Here is a 17447-nt window from a genome sequence, read left to right as displayed (position 1 = left end):
CCTGAGACATTTTATGCCTGTGTCTCAAACCATGAGGGATGCTCTGGAGAGGATAGTAGGAGGTGCATGGACTTCACATGGGGATTGGTGTCTTTTCTGAAGGCTCAAGTAATAGGGTGAGAGGAAACAGACTCAAGTTGCACCAGGGAAGGTCTAGGTTGGAAGGAAGCGGAGTCACCATCCCCGGAGGGATTTAAGATGTGCAGATGTGGTGCTGAGCAGTGACTTGGCAGGGTTAGGTTAATGGTTGGACTTGATGACTTTAAAGGTCTCTCCCAACCAAAATTCTATGATTCCCCTTGCTGTTGACTTGCTTCTTTTGGAAGTCCATGTGAGGGATGGCTTTTCCCCTCAGGCGGTGCTGGCAGGGATCTATCTCAAGGGCTGAACGTGCCTCCTGCGCTGGAGACGGACTCTCCATATCAGGTAGATGTTTGCCCAGCTATCATCTGTCTGAGGAACTTCAAGCTATCACATAACACGTTATTGGAGCACACCACCCTCTTCATTTCTCTATCTCCATTTGTACAGAGGGGAAAATGAGACCCAGAAAGATTAAGTGACTTACTAAAGGTCACACTCAGGAGTAGCAAAGCAGAGCCTTGCACCCTGAGCTCCTGCTGCACAGGCAGTGTTTACAAGCGTTGCCCATCATGGTTCCTACTTGCAAACATGATTCCCATCAAGCTCTGGTGTTTGAACAGACAAGTCTAAACACTAATCCTCTTTTGCTGCACCCACATAGCTTAAGAATTGCTCTGTCTAATCATAGAATTGTTTCAGTTGGAAAAGAACTCTAAGCTCATGGAGTCCAACCATCAACCTCAGTCCACCATGGCCATTAAGCCATGTCCCAAAGTACAACATCCACACATTTCTTGAACACCTCCAGGGACGGTGACTCTATCACCTCCCCGGGCAACCTATTCCTATGCTTACTAATCAAGTTGGTGCCTCTTTTAGGCACTTACAGTCAGGATGCATTTCAAGTGAATAGAATAGAATAGAATAGAATAGAATAGAATAGAATAGAATAGAATAGAATTAATGAGATTGGAAAAGACCTTTGAGATCATCCAGTCCAACCTATTACCCAGCACCATCTATTCAACTAACCCATGGCACCAAGTGCCTCATCCAGGTTCTTCCTAAACACCTCCAGGGATGGTGACTCCACCACCTCCCTGGGCAGCACATTCCAAGGGCCAATCTCTATTTCTATGAAGAACTACTTCCTAACATCCAGCCTAAACCTCCCCTGGCACAGCTTGAGACTGTGTCCTCTTGTTCTGGTGCTGCTTGCCTGGGAGAAGAGACCAACCCCCTCCTGGCTACAACCTCCCTTCAGGGAGTTGGAGAGAGCAAGAAGGTCTCCCCTGAGCCTCCTCTTCTCCAGGCTAAGCAACCCCAGCTCCCTCAGCCTCTCCTCCCAGGGCTGTGCTCCAGACCCCTCCCCAGCTTTGTTGCCCTTCTCTGGACACCTTCCAGCATCTCAACATCTTTCCTAAACGGAGGGGCCCAGAACTGGACACAGGACTCAAGGTTTTAGTGAGGTGCAAATCAAGCCTAGCAAACAGCCACCTCTCTCAGCCTACCTCCTGACTCTGTATGCTCAGATCAGCTTGCAGGGCCACCAGTAAATTAATGAATTGCTCTAGGTTATGACAGGTAGGAATGCACAAGCGTGTCCTTTGGAGTTTTCCCTTCCTCCTTTCAGGCTGAGCCTGACTCAGCCAAAAATCTTTCAAAGGTCTGGAAATCAACACGTTGGGAAAAAAATTGCTTGCTGTCTCCCATCAGTAATTGCAGTTGGTTGTTTATGTGGAGCTTTCTTAACATGTGAAGCACACTTGGAATACTGAAGGGAAAACCCCCCAAGCTTTTAAAGTTCTCAATTAGAAACCAGGTTATGTTTTTCTGTTTAAGTCTTTGTATTTTCATGCATATTGAGCTAAAATATTGGTGTCTGTATTATTAAGGAGGATGGGGCAGTGAGAAGGGGAAAAAACCCAATTTGAGGACAATCTCAGAAGAGTGGTTTTGAGCAAGATAGACTGCAAAAAGGGAGTGAAAAAGAAGGGAACAATCAGAAAAGGGAATGAAAAAGAAAAGGACACTTCTGATATTCTGTCAAGGTTGTATCATTCAACAAACAGTGATGGCCAGGGATGCTGAGATGCTGGAAAGGGCTGTCCAGAGAAGTTATGGATGTCTCATCCCTGGAAGTGTGTATGACCAGACTGGATGAGACTTTGAGCAACCTGGTCTAATGGATGTGTCCCTGCCCATGGCAGAGATGCTGGAATCAGATGATCTTTAAGGTCCCTTCCACCTCCAGCCATTCTGTGACTAAGGGACAAGCCTGGTCTCCTAGTTGTTTGGGCACTGTGAGGAAATGAGGACCATGGCTGCTGTCCAAACAAATGTTGATAGTTGACCTGAGAGAATAAGGTGTTTCAAAGGTCCTTTCCAGTCTAAACTTGCCTCTGATAACCAAGCCTATTCAAACTGAAGGAGGGCACGTGTATAGAGGGTGGAAGGGATTTGATTCACAGAGAAGCATCCCCAAGCCCTTTCTGAAGTGAGGCATGAGAAAGGGCAGGCTTTTCCCTGGGTGAGCAGCTTCTCTAAGGAGGTTCCTCTGCTCCCTCCTCTTCCCCCCCCCCAAACCATAGCGAATGGTTTGAAGCCTTGGAGCCTCAGACCAGCCATGACGACAGCTTAGTTATAACAGAGGAATTCCCACGGCTGCGCGTCCGCTCCGGCCTGCTGCTGCTGCTGCTGCTGCTGCTGCCCAGACAAGAGTTGTCTGAAAAGCCACTGCCAGAGCCCCGTGACCCAGCTGGGAATGAATGGGAATCTGTCCTCGGCGTTTCAGCTAAAACACTGAGAAATTGTGCGTTGCAGCATGTCTGAGACTGATCTTTGCAGGGGCACTTAGTCTGAGCTTCGTAGCAAGCCATTGTTGTGAGGAAGGATTACATGTTGCATAGCAATGCTCTGCTGTGATCCCTTCTCCCCATGGCTCTCGTAAAGCCATGTGGGCAGGAGGTCCTGCAGTGCTATCTAATTTCCTCTTAGCTGCAAGCAGCAATAAAGGCAGCTTGGTCTCTCTCTGTCGTTGCTGTCGTTTGTGTTTCGAAGTAAAGCAAATCTGCTCAAAGATGATTATTTTCCTCTCTCTGTTTGAGACTGCCAGCCCAGGTGCTTGTTCAGAGGAGGGTGGGAGGACATCATTTTGTTGTGTGGTGCTATCCCTGACCCACTAGTTGGTTTGGGTCAACTTCCCTTTCATGCTGTCTAAAATGCAGAACACAGCATGGGTTCAAATGCACGCTTGTTGGTTGCTCTTGAGTTGCTACATCCCTGCTGATTTGTAGCTTTGACAGAGCACTGCACCAGGCTGTCCAAAGAGGTCTCCTTCTCCAGATATTCAAAACTCACCTGGATGTGATCCTGTGCAACTTGGTCTACTTTAACCTGCTTTAGCAGGTGCGTAGGACTACATGGTCTGCAAAGGTCTCTTCCAACTCCTATCAATCTGTAATTCACAGAATCATAATCTGCGCTGGAAAGGACCTCAAAGATCACCTAGTTCCAACCCTCTGCCATGGGAAGGTCTGTCTGCTATGGTTGTTGTACTGTTTGAGGCCAGAGGGAGCAGGAAATACTTTGTGCTTTGTATTCATACTCTTATTTTTCTTCACACCTGTGAAGAGACAGAAGCAGCATGTACCTGGTGATGGTATTCAAGAGAGCTCCAAGCCTATGTAGGGTGAAGGCAGATCAGGCTGAACTGTGTGATATGGCTTGGAAAGAAAACAGGAGCTACCTGTGGCTCTTGAAATGAGCTTGTGTTAAAGTTTTACTCTGCCTTGTGGATGCTAGACTTTTGATTTTGCAATAAAAACTAAGTTATTCTGTCCTGGAAGTCCCTCTAGGTTTGAAAACATGATCTAGACATTTACCCACTTATCCCAGGGCCCAGCCAGGAAAGATTTCTCCCAACACTGCTCCAAGCAACCTGCTGACTTGGATAAGTTTTGCTCTGCTTCTTGGAGGAATGAGTTGGATTTAAGTGTCTCTGACAGGAGCCTGCAACAAGAGGAGGAAAGTCTATGTGGAAGCCGGGGAACAAGACAGGAAACAGAAAGGCTTTGCCAAGACTCATTTGGCTCGTGGGTGGTTAGGGGCCTGGAGGCAGCAGTTCTCCGTCGTGCATTGCCTTGAGTAGCTGCATCGTGACTGAGAGCAGCACATTAGTACCCTTGGATTTACCTCTATGCTCTTGCAGGGGAAGCTAGGGGTGAAAAGCAATGGTTTACAGCATCTGAAATAGTGCTAGATGGTGGTACTTAGACACTTGATTTCACCTAAGGACATAGTTTAACGTTGACCCTTCAGTGCTGAGTCAAGGGTTGGACAGGATGACCTTTGAGGTCTCTTCCAGCTGGATGTTTTCTATGATTGTGTGTGATCCCAGAGGGTGGGATTCTGCTCACAGGTTAGAGGCACCTCAGTGTAAGCTGAGTTCCTCAGCTCTTGTTAGCAGAGAGGTGGTCAGCACAACTGGTGAAGTCTGAAGAGCTCCACCAGCTCTGCAGTGGAGCACGTGCAGATGTCTGCATCAGTGCAGGATCCTCTGCCTGCTTTGGCACCATGAAGTCAGATGGGAGTTTAGAGGTGTTCCTCAAATGTAGGCATTTCAACCCAAGCATCTGCCTCAGTGATGTCAGCTCTGGCTGGCTGGTGTGATTCAAGTGCCTAAACCTACATGCCTGTTCCTGACTGAAGCTCTGCTGCCATCTGCTAGCTGCCAATCCACCAGGATCTGGGTTTCCAACACGTGTGATGCCCTATCTGCTAGCCCCACGTGGGTGCCTTGGATACACTGCACCTGCGATGTCAACTCTCCCACTGAGCTCTGGAGAGGCAGCTCCCGACAAGAACTGCCCTGTGTCCAGGTTCCTTGCTGCATTTCATGACTCTGCCTTGTCCACCCAGCCCCAGATCCTCCACACAGGAGCATGGCTACCAGCGGAGCCAATTCCTGCTCTGTGTCCGGGTTCCCTTGCTGCATTTCATGACTCTGCCTTGTCCACCCAGCCCCAGATCCTCCACACAGGAGCATGGCTACCAGTGGAGCCAATTCCTGCCCTGTGTCCGGGTTCCCTTGCTGCATTTCATGACTCTGCCTTGTCCACCCAGCCCCAGATGCTGCGCACAGGAGCACGGCTACCGGCGGAGCCAAATCCTGTTGGTTTCTTGCTTTCCCATTTCCTGCACACTGGTGGTCGTCTCCATTCCCAGGTGGAGCAGATGCGGATGGGCTGGCAGGGAGGTGGAAAAGTTGAGAAAAGCCTGAGCTGATGAATGACTGCAGTGTGCAGCCCTTCCTGCAAGTATCTCAGCAATGCTGCCCGGTTTGCCGATGGGCTGGGCATGAAATCGGGTCTAGGAGCTTTGTTCCACACGAACTCGGCTCCCGCTTTTGGGCACCCGGTGGAAATGTGACTTTAGAGAAGGGAGAGCACGGGTGAGGGTGGTTGTTTTTCTTCTTCCCTCAGTGTTGAAACGTGTTCAGTACGCCCTGCTCCAACGCTGTGGGATTTCTTGCAGAGTTGGCTAGACGCTTTGGCACGCAGAGCGTGACAACCCCTAGCCAAGCCCGGCCAGCTGAGTACTAGAAGCAGCTACACTTCTCCCTCTGTAACCCACCACTTGTTTGAATGCTACTGTGTGTTACTGGCTTGCATTTGCAAAGGTCTGGGCTGTCACAGGAATGAAGTGTGACCGCCGGGCTGGCTCTGCTGAAGGCTGCGTGTTATGCAGAGCATCTTGCTAAAAATGTCTCTGTAATATCAGGATTGGGCCAGACCCCAGCTCTGAGTCCATGACCTATTGCACCATTTGCACATGGTGCTCAGCGGGACTTGGCCAGCCAAAGCCAAATCATTAAGAACCGGATGGTCAGGAAGTGGACTGGAGCCAGCCTTCTGCTGTCACGAGGCCATAATATGGGCAGGTGCCATCCTGGGCAGACAGAAGCAGGGGGGGAGATTTATTTTCTTGTGTAGATACCTTAGATGCCCCAAGTCAGGGCACTTTCACTAGTACCTTGGCAGGAGGCAGCTCTGTGAAACAAACTCTGCTTTAATCTGCTGTTTTAAGGGGTGCTACCTTCCCCACTTACAGTCAAAATGTAAGCTGGGTTTGGAGGAGGGAGAGTGAGAGCTGGAAATACCTCTTTATAACCTGTAGACAAAATGCAGGTTATCTGTGGCTGTCCAAAGAACATACCTGCTCTCATGTTGCTCCCAAGAATAGATCTATCTCTGGAGAAGGTAGAGAGGTAGTGAGGTGGGTGTTGGTCTCTTCTCCCTAGTATCAGGTGATAGAATGAGAGGAAATGGCCTGAAACTGTGCCAGGGGAGGTCTAGGTTGGAGATTAGGAAAAAAGTCTTTGCTGAAGGAGTGGTCAGGCACTGCAAGAGGCTGTGCTGGGAGGTGGTGGAGTCACCATCCCTGGAGGTGTTCAAGAAACCTGTGGACACAGCACCTGTGGACATGGTTTAATGGCTATGGTGATCTTAGGTTGATGGTTGGGCTTGATGACCTTAGGGGGCTTTTCCAACCAAAACAATTCTATGATTCAGCCCTTGTTTATAAGGAGATGGCTTCTGTGCCATGACACATCCAGGGAATGGATGGGATTCCTTGTTAAGCATCAGCCAAGCGATGGGTCCTTTACAGCACCCAGGGGGATCTTAGCACATATCAGAGAGTGGTAGGACTTGGAAGGGACCTCTGGGGATCATCTTTGTCTCTCTCCAAGATGAATGACCATTGACTCTCTGTGCTTCAGTAGAGATGTTGTTGGCCAACAAGCAATAAGGCTCTTTGCTTTCAAAAGCATGTGCAGGTGGCTTCAATGCTAGCAGAAAATAAACTGGCAGGTCCTTTTGTACATGCTACCACACTCAGGAATATGATCCTGAACACAGATTGAAGAGACAGAAGCTACCTGGATGTTTTTTGGAGCTGCTGTCTCTGGTGATGGTGTTTCAAGCTGTTCTCAAGGAGTTATCTCAGCTGCACAAGGATTTTTTTCCAGCCAACTGAACTGGGTGGGATGCTGTGCCTGGTTGCTGCTGGTGGAGACATCACAGCTTAACCATGTTTCTACTGAGCCTGTGCTGCTAACTTGGAGGAGTGTGACTTTAAGGTGATATCTTGGATATTGTGCTATGGAGATGGTTCCTACTGTCCACACTCATGTTCTGGAGCCTGTGCTATCACAGCTGTGTGTTTGTATGTGTTATAGCAGTGGTCTCCCTCTTCTCTCCACTAAACCAACTCCTTCCACTTTTGTTACATCTTATCTTCTTGTTCTTATACTTTAATGCCTACTTATCTATTTTGATATGCAGCAGAGGGCCAGCACCAGACAGCATTTGAACACCTTACTGGTATCATTACCTAGCTAATAATATTCTGGAAGGTAAATGTCATGTTCCCAGAATCATGGAATCATAGAAGCAATAAGGTTGGAAAAGACCTCAAAGATCATCAAGTCCAACCTGTCACTCAACATCTCATGACTACTAAACCATGGCTTCAAGTGCCACATCCAATCTCCTCTTGAACACCTCCAGGAATGGTGACTCCACCACCTCCCTGGGCAGCACATCCCAATGGCTAACAACTCTCTCTGTGAAGAACTTTCTCCTCACCTTGAGCCTAAACCTCCCTTGGCACAGCTTGAGACTGTGCCCTCTTGTTCTGGTGCTGGTTGCCTGGGAGAAGAGACCAACCCCCACCTGGCTACAACCTCCCTTCAGGTAGTTGTAGAGAGCAAAAAGGTCTCCCCTGAGCCTCCTCTTCTCCAGGCTAAGCAACCCCAGCTCCCTCAGCCTCTCCTCGTGAGGCTTCTGCTCGAGGCTTCTCCCCAGCCTCATTGCCCTTCTCTGAACACGTTCAAGAGTCTCAATGTCCTTCTTAAACTGAGAGGCCCAGAACTGGACATTGGGATCCTTCTAAAAAAAAAAAGTATTTCCTGTAGTTTGTGTTTTCTGTTCTCCTCCAACAGGTAGTTTTGGTGATGGTGCCAGCTTTGTGTTCCACAAAGTGTCTTCCAGCAAATGTGGGTTGTTTGGGGTTGTTTTTTGTCTTGATTCCTTCCCCCATAACTGATTTTCTTCTGGGCCCGTGTGTGTCCGCAGGTCATCAAAGCTGGAGTGGAGACAACCTGCAAATGCCACGGTGTGTCTGGATCCTGCACTGTCAGAACGTGCTGGAGGCAGCTCTCTCCGTTCCACGAGATCGGGAAGCAGCTGAAACAGAAGTACGAGACCTCGCTCAAAGTGGGCAGCACCACCAACGAGGCCACGGGAGAAGGGGACATCTCCCCGCCCAAGAAGTCCATCCCTGGTCACAGTGATCAGATCCCAAGGACTACGGATCTCGTCTACATTGACGATTCCCCCAGCTTCTGCATGATGAGCAGATACTCCCCCGGGACCTCGGGCAGGAAATGTTACAAGGACAAGAACTGCGACAGCATCTGCTGCGGGCGAGGGCACAACACGCAGAGCCGCGTGGTCACCCGCCCCTGCCAGTGCCAGGTCCGCTGGTGCTGCTATGTGGAATGCAAGCAGTGCACCCAGAGAGAAGAGGTTTACACCTGCAAAGACTGATGGGTCTCGATGGCAACCCTGGGTGACGGGCACTGGTGGTCTATGAGAACTACACTATGGAGACAAACAGGGTTTGATCGACCTTCTGGGATCTGGAAGCTATGTTGAGACATAAGCACTTTGTAGGGTACAGGTGACCCAGCTGTGTTGCTGTTTTGGGGCTTTTTGTTTGTTTGTTTCTGTTTTGTTTTGTTTTGTTTTCCTGCAGACTGAATTTTAATGAGGTCCAACCATGTGGAAATAAGTGCCTGTCACACTGGGGTTAGACACCAGTTGACCTTCACCTTCGTCATCTGCACAGTTCGACAGATTGTAGAACTCTGGAACATCTTTATTGCTTCACCGATCCTCCGTGAACGCCTGGGGCTAATATATTCTCCTTCTCTACTACTTGATTCCTGAAAATCACCCAACTACTTAAAGAGAGCTGAGCAGATGCAAAAGAAAGACCTTTCTGCTTTGAATGCAACGGAAGGGGAAGTGGTCATATATTTCCCCTTCTAGAACTGGTGTGTGAGGTGAGCAGGAACAGCCCTGAGGGTTCCTTCAGCGGAGTTTCTGCACATGGAGCAAACAAGGCCCTGACAAAGACACCCACCAGGAGGAGGGCAAACCTGGTAACGACGGCTTCCTATCCCCATGCTTTGATCACAGCTCAACAAATGTTGGGTCCACTATGCTGCAGACACATAAAACATCCAAGGAAGAGGTTGGGAAGATGGTAGAAAATCAGAAGTGCCTGTCCCCTCCAGTCCAATCCTATGTCGTTGTTTCAAAGCAATTTCTTCAGATGCAGTTTCTTTAGCACTCTCTCTGTCTAATTTGAAAAGAACCACTAAATCATTTTGGTTTATTTTCACTTTCTGCATGATTTTTTTCCCCCCCTCTCTTTCCACCTCTCGTTGATCTAATTCACCCTGTGGTAACCGCTTCAGAAATCGCGATGGGAACGTGGTTTAGCCTTATGCCAGCTGAATTTGGATGTTTTAGAGGAGGACACAAGAAATCCAGGCACATCATGGAGCGTGGTGCTGTCTTGCGTTGTACAGCAGCCTTTGTGAACTGGATCAGACCTCTGGAGGAGTTGACTTTTCTTTTACTAGGTCACCATTCCATTTACTCTAAACCATGGCAGTGGTACATGACACAAGCTGTATGTAAACCCTATGACCTTAAGATTAATTATTAATTATTATTATTATTTTTAACCACTAGATTGAGAACTGTATATTCGAAACACAACTGCTAAATGGCAACCAGCTGTTGGGTTTGGAGCAGCCAGTTTGATGCAGAGACAAACTCTCAAGTGGCTGGAGAAGCCAGCGAGTGACTGCAGTGGTGGGAGACGGAGCTGACGCTGTGGAATAGATGACAACCTTCAGCATTTCATGTTTTGTTTTTTCTTCTTTGAAGAGGATACCTGCAATCCAGGACTTGAGGAGGCCATGCCATTCAGCCATCCAAAAGTGGATTGGAAGCAGCCAGCGAGTGCCTCGACGGAGCTTTCGAAGGAAGCGCTGGAGAGCAGAGGGCATTTTAGTTTATTTTTGGTAACAGTTTTTCCCTTGTCCCAGAGTAGCAATTGCCACCAGTTCTCTAGGAGCCATTGATCTGGCTCTCAAAAGGGGAAAGCTGGCTGGAATTCTTCAAGCAGTAGATGTTAAACCAGCCAAAAAGAGGGCAGTTTTCCAAGAAGGACCATGACTTCTCAAGCTGTAGTTGTTCTTTTATTTCCCTTTCCCCTTTTATTTCCCTTTTCTCTTTTATTTCCCTTTCCCCTTTTATTTCCCATTCCCCTTTTATTTCCCTTTTCTCTTTTATTTCCTACCCCCATCCCCCAATAGAAAAAAAAAAAGTAGCCACTAATATTTAAGCTGTTTCATGTGCATCTACTGGGAGGAGTAAAGATATATTTGGTTTGTTCTTGGTAACAAATACCTGCAGTCCAGCCTGGCTCCTGGGCATCAAATCTCGAGGCGGGGGGCACAAGGAGGGACAGGATGTTGCTGTTCATAGCTCTCTGGTCCTGCTGTTTCTCTTTCTTTTTGTTTTGTTTTTGTTTGCTTGTTTGCTGTTTGATTCTGGAGGTTGAGGTAGTGCTGGAGAAGGAGGAATCCACACAGGGTGTTTGCGCCTCCCACCGCAGTGGCGGTGATGGCGCGTTCAGCGCCGAAGGCTGGCAGCAAAGTCCTCACAGCTTCTAAGAGAATGCACTGCTTCCAAAGTCACCCATGAGCAGTTGATCTAATGGTTTAAAAAAATAAACTGACTAGAAACCTACTCTTGAGTGTGTGCATGTGTGTATATAGAGATATACACGCAAGCTGACACATAAATCTATATATAAATATTGAACGAACCTTTATTTATTGTAAAGCCCTTCAGAAGGACCTTCTTATGGTTTCAATGTGGTATTATGTTAAATTCTCTTTCTCCTTCTGTCTCTCTCTCTCCTTCTCTCACACATATGTGCAAGCTCACTGTTACATTTTTGTGTGTGTACTAGACTAGCTCTTCCCCTCCAAAGTAAAGCCAGATCCAAACCTGCTCAAGACATGAGGAGTTTTGGGTCGGAATTAAACTTGGACAATGCTTTATGTTGGAAGGGACCTTTAAAGGTCATCTAGTCCAACTCCCCCTGCAGTCAAGCAGGGACATTTCTGGTTCCATTCTTTCTAAACAAACAAACAAAACTTAATAGTGATTTGTTCTTCACTAAAGAATGGGCCACAATTTATGTGCATTACTATTATTATTATTATTATTAATTAATATTATTGTTATTATTGTTGTTATATTTAAACCATGTGCCTCATTTTCCTCCTTCTCACTGGTGTCTCTCTCTCCATTGACCTCGCTGGAGTAACTCCACATTGCACTGGTGTGAGAGGAGAAGGAGGCCCTAGGTGCAGAGGAGAGGGCAGAGTTGGCATGGATATGACTGCAGAGAAAAATGCCAGGGTCGGATGGGATGGGGGATAGCTTGGTGAGATTGGCAAGGGGGTGGGGGGAGGAGAAAGAAAGAGAGGCAATAAGGCTGTCAAAGTTTGACTGGAATAGAGCAGCAAAGAGTGAATGAACTACTGAGTGAAAGAGCTCTTCTGTGTATGGTAACTCACGCACTGAAGCCTGGATGCTTTCTGTTGAGTATTTAAAAGAACCAAACACGCAAAAGGAAAAACAAAACCAAAACGGACACCAAACAAAAAACTCCCAACAACAAACAAACCAACCAAACCAAAAACAGCAACAAAAAACCCCAAACAAACAAAAAAAAAACCCAACCAACCCAAACAAAACACAAAACCCCCTCAAAAACAACAAAAAAAACCACATAAACCCCCCTACCCTTCCCTATAACCTCCTCTTCCACCCCCAAGCTGTATTGATGTTAATGTGGATATATTACTTGCCTGTTATATATTGTAAATAGCAAGGTTTATTCTCCTGTGGTTAACATAAAATCAAAAAAAAAGAGAAAAAAAAGGAAAAAAAAAAGAGAAAAAAAAAGGAAAAAAGAGAAAAAAAAAGGAAAAGAGAGAAAAAAAAAGGAAAAGAGAGGAAAAAAGGCAAAAAAGAGGAAAAAAGGCAAAAAGAAAGGAAACAAAAAAAAAAAAGCAAAAGAAAACAAATTCTAAATAGCTAAATAGTAGCAAGGCACATGTGTTAAATGTATAGGCAGTGTATAAAATGTACTAACACTCTGAAATCAGGAGAACTTGGCTTCTTGGCCTTTGGACCTAGGGTGGTAAAATAGATGTGGGTTACTTTTCTTCTCCCTGCCCCCACCCCCCTGCCCACCCCATGTTGTGTGTCTTGTGTGTGTGTGTGTGTGTATGTATGTTTAGTTCTAATGTTTTCCCATGTTTGCTTTATCTTTGAAGAAAGAATGGGGGGGAGGCAAAGCCTCATTCTGGAAAAATCCAGTGGAGTTTGAGTGGGATGGAACAACCACTCTGGGATGTGGTTTAGAATCGTAGAATCAATCAGGTTGGAAAAGACCTCAGAGATCATCAAGTCCAACCCATCACCCAACACCTCATGACTAACTAAACCATGGCTTCACGTGCCACATCCAATCCCCTCTTGAATACCTCCAGTGATGGTGACTCCACCACCTCCCTGGGCAGCACATTCCAATGGCCAAATACTCTTTCTGGGAAGAACTTTATCCTCACCTCCAGCCTAAACTTCCCCTGGCACAGCTTGAGACTGTGTCCTCTTCTGTTGCTGGTTGTCTGGGAGGAGACCAACCCCCACCTGTCTACAGCCTCCCTTCAGGTAGTTGTAGAGAGCAATAATGCCTCCTCTGATGGCAACAGTCACTCTGGGATGTGGTTTAATGGCCATGGCAGTGTTTGGGCAATGGTTGGACTGGATGATCTTAGAGGTCTTTTCCTACCCAAACAATTCTATGATTCCAGAAGGTGCAGTTGCTAGAAAAGATGCCAAACTTCCTCAAAGCTGCCTAAAGTGCTCAGTTTGGGTTTTCTGCTGATGATGGATGTTTTGGAGTTGAATTAACCTGTGGAGCATGGGGCTTGTTCTTATGCTTCTCCGCTTGTGAGTTCAGATAACATTGGCCCTGAAGTCCTCCATAAAACATTGGGTAGTATCCTACAAAACCCTCTTGGTTCCAGCTGTATGAGACTGGATTTTTCCAGGGAGGCTTAATCCCACCACCACCCCATTTGAGCTCCAGCACAAGCCAATGAAATTGCTCAGCTTTGTCAAACTACTACCAGAGTGGATTTGGGATCCTGAGCCCTTTCATGGTGTCATTCATAGGAAGGAAAAAATAAAAACCCCAACCAAAAAAAAGTGCAAAGCAACTTTTCAACTTTTCCCCTTTTCTTCCCCCCCCCCCCCCTTCTCCTCCTCTCATCCCCCCAGAGAATCATTTTTTTTGCAGCAGATGTAACTGGAGAAGGATGGACAGGTGGGAGAGAGCTCTTTGGTTTCTCATCCTCTTTCACCTCCCCCTGTCCATCCTCCCCCCTTTAAAAATGTCCAAGTGGTGTTCTCCTAATCTGATCCAGCAGGACTTGCAAGATCAGTGTTGGAGGTGGGGAGGGTGCAACCATTATTTATAGAACTTTTTTTATTCCTTTTTGGTTTCTTTTCTTTTTGTTTGTTTGTTTATTTGTTTATTTTGGTTTTATTTTCCTTTTATTTTGTTTGAAAGAGAAGTTAGCTGATGGCAGAATATTTTTATCGAATAGTGCATTTAGTTATGTCAGAAATATATGGAGAAAAAAAAAAAGAAATATATGATATTTTTGTAAACAAGGCAGACTGAAACCGTTTGCTGTTTTATATTATTAGAATTTTCTATGGAAAGAAAGAATAATAATAATAATTAATAATAATAATAATAATAATGATGAAAAGACAAAAAAAAAAAGAGAGAGACCCTCAGAAATAATTGTTGCACCCATCATCTGTTTGGGTTTATTTCATTAGTGATTTTTTTTTTTTGGGGTGGTGTTTGTTTGGGGGTTTTGGGGTTGGTTTTGACAAGCTCCCGTTCGGTGTGACTGACTCACGGGTGCCGGATGTGGGGGACGTGCAAAACAAGTCCTAAACCTTACGTTCTCCCTCTGATCTTCCAGCTCTCCAAAAGGGGCTCCACTTGGTGAAATAATCAGTGCTTCATCAAAAGGGGCTTTGTTTTTCATGTGGATTCTTGACACTGAAAATGAGTTGTGATGAAGGAGTAGCTTCAAATGCAAAATCTTCCCCCCAAAACTCCAAGGCTGGCGTTCTTTAGTTGTGCCATCCTAGTCCTGAGATGCTCCTGGGCGGAACAAAGACAAAACCTACTAGGATTTTGTCCTTGATCTCAGCTGGCCTGGGAAGAACAGCTCCCCAAAATGATGAATGAGTACCTTAAAATGCAAAATCTTCCCCCAAAACTCCAAGGGTGGTATTCTTTAGTTGTGCCATCCTGGTCCTGAGATGATTCTGGATGGAAGGAAGGCAAAACCTATGAGGTTTTTGCCATTGATCTCAGTTGGCCTGGGAAGAACAACTCCTAAAAATGAATTGTGATGAATGAGTAACTTAAAATGCAAACTCTTCCCCCAAAACTCCAAGGCTGGTGTTCTTTAGTTGTGCCAATCGGGTCCTGAGATGCTTCTGGATGGAACAAAGCCAAAACCTACTAGGATTTTATCCTTGATGTCAGTTGGCCTGGGAAGAACAGCTCCCAAAAAGGTTGTTGTTGGGGAGGGGCAATAATCAAACCTGAAGTGCATGAGAAGGTGGAGTGAATAGGACCAAAATCCAGACTTGGATTTAACACAAGCAATTTTTATCTAGTTAAGTGGGGTAGAGTGAAAATTAGGGAGCTGGGAAGTAGGGCTGCTGCAGATCAGGAAGCCTGCTGTTCGCCTTTGGAAGCAGGGGATGAGTTCTGGACCATCTGTTTGGGGGCTTTATTTTGTTCAAATGAAGGTTTTGGGTTGTGTCTCTTGTTGGAATTGCTGGTTTGGAGACCTGAAATACTTTCTGAGGATTTTTGTTGTTGTTGTCAGCCAGTTCGTTCCCATCTGCCTCCCTTCAGCCCAGGTCATGAATGTCTTTGTCAATTGTTTTTCAGCTGCCCTTATTTTAGCCAACACAGCTTAGGTTGGTTTGGCTGTGGTAGGGTTGGATGAGAACCCGGATGAAGGGGCAGATTTCTCAAGGGTACTTTCATGGAGTAGATGCTGCTTAAGGTAATTTTCTGCTGGATTACAGTGCCTGTGAAAAATTCCTCAGTTGATGTCGCAGTAAAATTAGGTCTGTTCTGTTCTCGACGAAACAGGTGCAGCAAAGCTCCTTGTTCCCAGTTCATCTGGCTCTGTGTCCACATCTGTTGGGTTGAGTCTGGCTTCTGTGGTCAGCTTGCCCTGGCTTTCAGGATGCTAACTAGGTGATGACTTTTGGAGAGCAAGATTTTGCCCCACCACATAAGAAATGGTGCCCTTTGTGACCAGCAGAGCTTGCCTAGCTCAGAGGAGGCTCAGTATAGCACAGGATCAGGCCTGTGGAGAGCTGGTGGCTGCTAAAGCAGGCAGGGTTAGAGTCATGGATGTTTCCATTCAATAGCTTTTAGATCTATTTTGTCACTGGTGAACGTTGGGATTTGACCAATCTATTTGTAAGTTCCAAGGAACAGAATATTTCTGAGCAAAAAAAAAAAACACCCAAAAGGGAAGGTCTTGTGTTTGTGGGTGGAGAGGAAAAGCAGATTTAGCTCTGGCTTTATGGAGGGCTTCCTCTAACTACATTTCTTCAGGTGGAGGGAATGAGTGGGGTGTAAATTAAGACCATAAGTGGTTCAGACACATAAAGCTCAGCAGTCTGCCAGGGGACACAGGTGAATAACAGATTTTTTCTAGTTAGAATAGAATAGAGTAGAATAGAATAGAATAGAGTAGAGTAGAGAAGAAGAGAGTAGAGTAGAATAGAACAGAGTAGAGTAGAGTAGAGTAGAGTAGAATAGAATAGAATAGAAGTAGAATAGAGTAGAATAGAGTAGAAGTAGAATAGAGTAGAACAGAATACAGTAGAATAGAATTAACCAGGTTGGAAGAGACCTTTGAGATCATCAAGTCCAACCTATCACCCAACACCATCTAATCAACTAAACCATGGCAAAACCCCTTCCCAGCAGCATTGGGTAAGGTGATTCAAAAGGAGAGGAGAATCCTGCCTCACCAAGTCCTCCCTTTCATCCCAGGGTTGCTCAGGAAAGCTGGGAGCAATGCTGACAGGCTGGGTTTAGTTGGTCATTTACTGTGAGGCTGGTGTCTTACCCCTTAGATAAGGAGTCCATTGTCTGCTATCAGCGTAGGCATCTCCACAAAACTCTACAAGGCGCTTTGGCCCATGTGGAGGCATGAGTTTCACCCAGGTGACAATCAAAAGGGGTAAAGCTATGGACACCCAGGTTAATAGAGATTAATAGAGGTGGAGATGAATTCAGGACTAAACAAGGTGTGTGTGTGTGGATAACCCAGGCAGCAACCCTTGGGCGTGGGCACATCTGAAATGGCAATCCCCAGACTAGCACTAGAAGCTTCCCTTGCTCCACCCCAGCCTCTGACAATGTCCTGTGAGGCCTGAATGTAAAGTCTAGGATTTGTTTTGCACACTTGGGATGGCATTTTCCTTTTAAAGGGAGGTGGGAATACTAACATGAAGGATTATTAGTGATTTTTGTTTCCTTTTTCTTTTATTTTTTCTTTATTTTTCTTTATTTTCTTTTATTTTTTCTTCTATTTTTTTTCTTTCATTTTCTTTTTTCCCCCCTTTCTTTTCTTTTATTTTTTTTGCCCTTGCATTTTGTTTTTATTTTCCAATGTCTTATGGGAGCCTAAGTTATTTTTCTCTACCTCATATGTACAGCTTGTAGGTATAAAATCTGATTCTGAGTGACTGTTGAGAATGTATTTAAGTTATTTAACATCTTTGTATAACAAAATAAAAAGGAAAAAAAAAAAAGGCAAAAAAAAAGAAAAGAAAAGAAAAGCCAGAACAAATGAGACAATAAATGTATTTTAAATTATAATGGAAGTGTGCTCCTCCTTTTTCTTTCACCTCTGTTAGTAAAGGTCTGCATTCAGTGGTTGCAGCAACCCCTGCCACAGAATCTCTGCGTGGTGTTGGAAGGGACCTCTGGAGATTCCCCGCTAAAGCAGGGCACCCACAGCAGCCTGCCCAGGAGCACAAGGGATTTGAGATCTCTCAGAGGAGAAGACTCCA

At 45.9% G+C, this 17447-nt stretch overlaps 1 protein-coding gene across 1 annotated transcript in view; it reads left to right on the top strand.

Annotated features, from left to right (window-relative positions):
* The window catches only part of WNT9A (Wnt family member 9A), a 61927-nt gene extending 48426 nt beyond the window's left edge, over positions 1-13501 (top strand). Inside the window, exon 4 of the mRNA XM_068145824.1 lies at positions 8223-13501. Within this exon, the coding sequence (XP_068001925.1) occupies positions 8223-8696 (474 nt within the window). The 3' untranslated portion in view covers positions 8697-13501. The remainder of the gene's footprint in view (positions 1-8222) is intronic.
* Positions 13502-17447: the final 3946 nt, after the last annotated feature.

This window comes from Melanerpes formicivorus, unplaced genomic scaffold (genome assembly GCF_026170545.1).
Source record: "Melanerpes formicivorus ecotype bairdi unplaced genomic scaffold, bMelFor1.0.p_v2 SCAF_13, whole genome shotgun sequence".
Taxonomy (NCBI): Eukaryota; Metazoa; Chordata; class Aves; order Piciformes; family Picidae; genus Melanerpes; species Melanerpes formicivorus.
Note: the sequence above shows the minus strand (reverse complement) of the source record. Positions and strands in the feature narration are given on the sequence as shown.